This window comes from Tachypleus tridentatus, chromosome 2 (genome assembly GCF_004210375.1).
Source record: "Tachypleus tridentatus isolate NWPU-2018 chromosome 2, ASM421037v1, whole genome shotgun sequence".
Lineage (NCBI taxonomy): Eukaryota > Metazoa > Arthropoda > Merostomata > Xiphosura > Limulidae > Tachypleus > Tachypleus tridentatus.
In genome coordinates, this window is record NC_134826.1 from 82,838,277 (window position 1) to 82,844,635 (window position 6,359).

Consider the following 6,359-nt stretch of genomic DNA (forward strand, 5'->3'; position numbering starts at 1 on the left):
ATGTACAGACTTTTCAAAGAACATAATATGTAATTTTACACATGTGAGTAATTTTCAGTGAAACCAGTCACATTTTGTTATGCTTAAAATTTGACAACCATTGGCTATATATTTCTCCAGACAAGTCACAACTTGAGAGTCGTATCGATCATTCTAGACCCAAACATAATAATAAAAAATGTTTTTTGTGGTAAACAAAATAATTTTTTTGATGGAAGTTTTTTCTTCCTTTTTTTATGATTTGTAAAAAAAAATTACTTGACAGGCAAAAAAAGAAGAAAAAAAAAAGAGTATAATTTTCTAAACCTTTGTAACTGAATTATGGAAAAATCTGTTATTAAAACCAAAACAACTTTTATGAAGTTCAAATTTGCAGAAAATGGCAGCAGGTCCCTAATCTTTAAATTATCATTCTGGCTTTTGCAGGTGATTAAGGCTCGCTATCCAAAACCTGGCGCTGATCGATTTGAATTCAATGGCTATCAAACTTTTCAAATGGAAAAGCACGAGAAATGCACTTGCTCATGTAAGACGAAAGCTAAAGATTGCACACGGTTTCAGGAGTATCGACCAGGGGAATGTCGCTGTGTCTGCAAGAACGAAGAGGACATGAGGAATTGCCAAGGAGAAGGAAGAGTCTGGAGCAATGAACAGTGTCGTTGTAACTGCCCAACTTATGCACGCTGTTCTACGGGATTATTTTTTAACCCTATGACCTGCAGGTAGAATTGCACATTTTGTAAGTTAGAAATATTGGTCTTACCACTAATGAATCGCGTGTTACAACCAAGGTAACTCAAATTTGCCTGTTCATTTGAGTTAGAATCTAATTATAAACCACAGTTTTCTATTTAAAATGACTGTAGTTTGTATTTTTAAAGTATGTTGATGGTAATTATCAAATGATACAACACACCCAGGGGCGTATATTTTTTACACCCGATGGGGGGGATGATTTTTGCAACCACTTATGTGGACTGTTCAATTTGCAAATTGGTAATCTCTGATTACGTGAACCTGAAAGCTGTAAACATGGAGTCACAGAGTAATCTTGCTGCCATGATACTTCAAAGTTTCCATGTAGGTTTGTGTAAGTGAGGTGTTGTGAACAGTTTTCAAAATGTTAATAAAATAAAGACAAATGTGTCATAAATTAACTGCCACATGAATTTATTCCTGCACACTGCACAGTATAAAAGATGGCCATTATACTTGACAAGGTTACTAATAACTTTCATTGCATGAATTATGTTTTCAAATATTAATAAAATTAGTAGTTACCCTTGGTAAGTTTATATCTACTGAGAAACTGTTCATGTTGTTTGATAAAAATAATTAAAATGTCTTTGCAAACTCTTGAAAATTACACATCAATACAATGTAGCACATAACTATTCATAATTTTCATTGAAGTAAGATTCATTTAGTCCTCTAGTCTACATGTTCCCAAATGTGGACCTCCTTTGTGATGATCTATTTATGAACTCTTTCATAAACTCTTCTATATTTATCTTGTCGACCTCATCTTTGTGAATGTGACAAACTGCCACATGGTTGAGGCGGCACTGAGACATAGTTGACCTTAACCACGTCTTCAACCGTCTTAATGCAGAAAAGGTGCGTTCACATTCACAGCTGGATACTGGACATACAAGCAAAATTTTCATGAGAAGAAACACTTCAATAAACATCTGCTGGCTTGTTTCATGCATTTTACGGTAAGCATCCTTCGTACCTATGAGATACTGCTTTTGTTGTTCCTTTGAACATGGGAAACTGAAACTTGAGCAGTTGTGCAGAGATTTCTGGATATAAGTATATAACCGAGTTGTCAATCTTGCCAGATGTGATCAGGTTCTCAAGTGTCAGATATTGCCTCAAGTCATTGTTGTCTGCATTGAATCTAGTGGTCAGATGTTCTATGACTGTGTCCACAAATTCAAAATATTGGCTTCTGTAGTAATCTCTAGCTGTTGCAGAATGGTGTGCTGAGCCGTCACCTGTGATCCTTCTGGGGGGGTCTGCGAATGTGTTGTAGTTCAATAGGCACCAAGATCTAGGGAAGTTACCTTTCACTCAGCTTCATCAAATATCTTCTCATAATTTTCCTTTGTTCGCAATACCTGCAATTGCTCAACTGTCATTGCAAATGCTTCAATCATGCCAGATACTGTTGCTGATTTTGCTTGGAATGCACGGTTTAGTTCCTCTAATGCAGCTAATGGATGCTGAAGTCATTAACAATCCTGAAACTGTCTTTTCTTTGTCAAATCTGTCCAGCAGACCTTGTGCTTTCACTGCTACATCTGATTTTTCATTTGCTAATTCAGACAAAGAATCAACAATGTCACTGTAGTGATCATTAGCACATGTAATTGTAGATAGGCAGCACAACCAGCATGTTGGACACAGTGAACGGATGTATTTAACTGGACCATTGTGGCTGTCTGACAATACAATATTTTCAAAGATTGTCTTGTATTTGCCAGACCTCTGAAGCAAGACACCAAGTTCATGTACCCACTGGATAGAATCTCAAACACATTCACAAGCTTCAACTGCATGTTGCATTATTAAATTAGCCTTGTGTGCTCCGCAGTGGAAAAACAAAGCTGATGGTTGCTTCTCTTTTATTTTTGTCTGGCATCCACTGTACACACCACTCATGTTAGCGGCTCCATCATAAGTTTGTGCTCTTAACCTTGATAGTGGTAAATTGAATCTAGTCAGTACATCAAGTATAGTCGAGGATATTGTTTCACCAGTTGTATTGGAAACACTGTATAAACCAAGAAATGTCTCATGGACGTCAAGGTTCTCATCTACGTATCGTACACATAATGCTTCCTGTTCGACACCTGTAACATCTTGAGTGCCATCAACCATTAATGCAAATATTTTACTTTGCTGCACTTCATGTGGTATGTTCCTCAGTATTTGATGGCTGAACATCTCCATTATTTCTTTCTGAGCCTGGGGTGATGTGAATGTGGTTTTCTTTGACAAGTAGGGCTCGTCTAGATCCAAGTGGCCCGAATCTGTCGTTAACTGTACACTAAACGTAAACTATGGTCAGCGGCTTCAGCAGTTAAGGAGAGTAAGGCGTTCAACAATAAAACCGGTTAGACATGCATAAGAGCAAATAGTGTAGGAAAACTGCACAATATACACATAAGATTGATGCAGCTACAACCTACAAATGGCCTGCCAGATCTAGATCACAAGAGTTTACGCTTGGGAGTAATTTTTCGAATTTCATGTTCTGTTCAATCTGTTGTGATGAAAATTTTACTTAATCTTACACTACGTACAAGACATAGGTAGATTCTGTGAGAGTGCTTGCAAGCATACTTAGGCCTACTGACTGATACTTATGAACTATCGCTTAGAACGAAAAGCTTAGAGGCACGCCTATATTAAAGATGTACATTACGGCTACTGAAAAAGTCTACATCTAGGCCTAATTATGTAATTTGATTGGTAAGAACACAAGAATCACAACAACAAACAATTTGTAGAACTGTGATGCAATAAAACAATTCAACAGACCAAACTGTAGGGGGGATGATTGTATGCACCATACCCCCCACCTAAAATGAAGGGGGATGTATCCCTCCCACCCCCCAGAATCTACACCCCTGAACACACCCTCTGTTGTTCACAAATTTTTTTTGTTTTTTTGTCATTATTTCTTTCATACTTTGATTCAACCTAAAATATGCTGGAATTTTATTTTTATGATTTTATATCTTCTAGGTGCCAGGTAATGACTGGACCAGTGGAAGGACTGGGATTTCATGGCATGTCCTCTAACTTGGGTGGGGCAGTTATTGATGATGGGGGAGAAAATGATAATTATAAAAAGCGATATCATGGTATAAACCCACAGGGACATGCAGGACCTTTCAGTTTAAGAAGGGTTAAAAGAGGGAATAAACAGAGTCATCTAAGAATGCCCTCCAGTCTTTTTGGAAAGAAGAAACACCAGAAATGGCCTTGATGTAGGAAAAAAATTAACAGTATACTAGAAGAGACAATGATCAAAGTTCACCAGAAGAAGTTAGCTACTACTGAGATGAAAGTTCACCGATGGGTTCGAATTATCATCACTCTTGATAAATATATTCTGAGTTGTTCTAGCAGGAAAAGAAGACACTCTTCTTTTAACAAGATAATAAATCCTATATTTTATAAACATTATGTGCTTAGTGGTTTGTGGGCTATAAGGTATAATGATAGAAGAAGTGTTTTTCCATATTAATCAAATTTAATGAGAGAAAGAAAAAAAAGACGCAAGTTCTGAAAGCAAATTACAGTTATTTTACCGTAGAAACAAGTTTTCGATAATGTTAAAAACCAAGTTTCGATACTTGTGGTTGAAAGAGCACAGATTGCCCATTATGTAGCTTTGTGCTAAACTATAAACAAACATATTTCACCCAAAGTTCTGAGGCATGAAATACAACTTCTGAAAATTTTATAACATTGCACAACCCAAAGGTCAAATTCAATTTCCCTCTAAGAAGGGTGTTTTTGTGACAAGAATATTTCTTCTTGCAAATGCTGTATGGTTTGTTACTTAAGAAATTGATGTAAAAGAGAGATGTGGATATTTATTTAATAGTTTCAAAGTCATTTGTTGAATGGAAATGAATGTATCTAAGCTCTTTACTGAAGAAGTTTTATTTGACATTACTAGTGTATCTTAGTAACGTGTTTTCACGGTAATAATCTATTTTCCACAAACTAAAAATGTCCTATTGTGGAAAGTGTGGTTGCCAAAATTGCAGTGCTGTAAAATGCACCTTCGTTGATGTTTTAACAAGTGCAAGTATCCATTGGTGTGTATAAAAATTATACAGAAAGGACATAACTTTGAAATTAAAAAAAATATTTATATTTACATACACACTGTTGCAGTGGTCGTTGAACAACAACAACAAAATGTTGCACCACCATGCACTAATGTTCAAACCTACCTACATGTTGAAGATGGTAAAATTATCGCAGTTACTTCTGGTTAGCGACGTTCGCCTCTCAATATTGCAATACCCTAATAAAAATATAATCACAAAAGATTTAATTTAATATGTATATGTTTTGCCTTATACAAAATTAAGATTTTTGTCAATAAGAGAATTGTGCGATCAAATATAACTTGTAGGAATGAAGAGCTGGGAAGGTTCAAATAATATAACATTTAGTTTGCTAGGAAACCCATTTTCTTTTTTTTTTTTTGTACATGTTTATGGCCAACTTTTGTAAACTTTTAATGTGTTACTTTGAATAATTTTACAATTATGTTGATTTTAGATCAGAATATGATATGATGAATGCATTAAGAAACATTTTTGAGCGACTTTTAAAAAGTCAGATATTTGCTCTCAGAACATGGGACTTATGCCAACATGGTAATCTCTTTTCTTTTGTTTTTTTCCAGAGTAATATCCATAACCATAAGATAAGAAAGTAAGTGTAGAGTGTTTTTGAATAAACAAGACATTATATGTTGCTTTCAGTTTTTAAAAAAAATGAATATTTATGGAAGAGTAAGCAAGAAATAATTAAATATTTAATACCAGAATATATCTGTGGGTTTATTAGCTGTCATTGGTCACATGATAGAAGAACTGTAACGATAAATAAATGAAATACGCATTTAGACCACTAGGAAATTTACCAGTTATCTTGTATATGATACAAAGCAATGGGACGTGCGATAGAATTTACTGATCTGTTGGAAACGGTTCAACCAAATGATTGCCTTTAGAATGTCAACGTTTACAGATAGATCTATGAAACAGTCAAGTAGATTCTTCTTGCATATCTTGTTCACATATTGACCTCTAACCTTTCATCATGACGAATCGCCAATGTTATTACGAGTGGAGCATCATGTTACTGACCACAAATTCCTTACATGTAATGTATGTATAAACATCTTCACCCTACTCAGTACTGGACATAATATATATGTATTGATGTGAAATGTTATCCTGACAATTGGTAAAAGGTGTTTTTCGCCATTTGGCAAACGGTTGGGTCACATGGCTTTTAAACTGAGAAACTGATGGAAGTTTTGTACTCTTGTGGGCGTTGGGCGATATGTCTTCGTGTGTTTGAACGTCTACTCACCTAGAAGTTTGTGGGTCTGATCCCATCAAGATAGCACCCCCTCTAGTGCAGCGGTAAGTCTACGGAAGTCCGGGTATCAGTGGACTCAGCAGATAGCCCGATGTTGCTTTGCTATAAGAAAACACACACACACACCAAAATAACATCGTAGTAAATACATTTTCTCGCGAACAGGCTTTTAAGAATTTTCGAAAATGTATTAAATTCGTAGGTGGGTAATGTAA

The 6,359-nt window shown here is 35.6% G+C and overlaps 1 protein-coding gene across 1 annotated transcript in view; it reads left to right on the plus strand.

Moving 5' to 3' along the window:
• LOC143244382 (uncharacterized) overlaps positions 1 to 5,586 on the plus strand; it is a 44,326-nt gene extending 38,740 nt beyond the window's left edge. Inside the window, exons 5-6 of the mRNA XM_076488947.1 lie at positions 427 to 722; positions 3,757 to 5,586. Of these exons, the coding sequence (XP_076345062.1) occupies positions 427 to 722; positions 3,757 to 4,000 (540 nt within the window). The 3' untranslated portion in view covers positions 4,001 to 5,586. The remainder of the gene's footprint in view (positions 1 to 426; positions 723 to 3,756) is intronic.
• Positions 5,587 to 6,359: the final 773 nt, after the last annotated feature.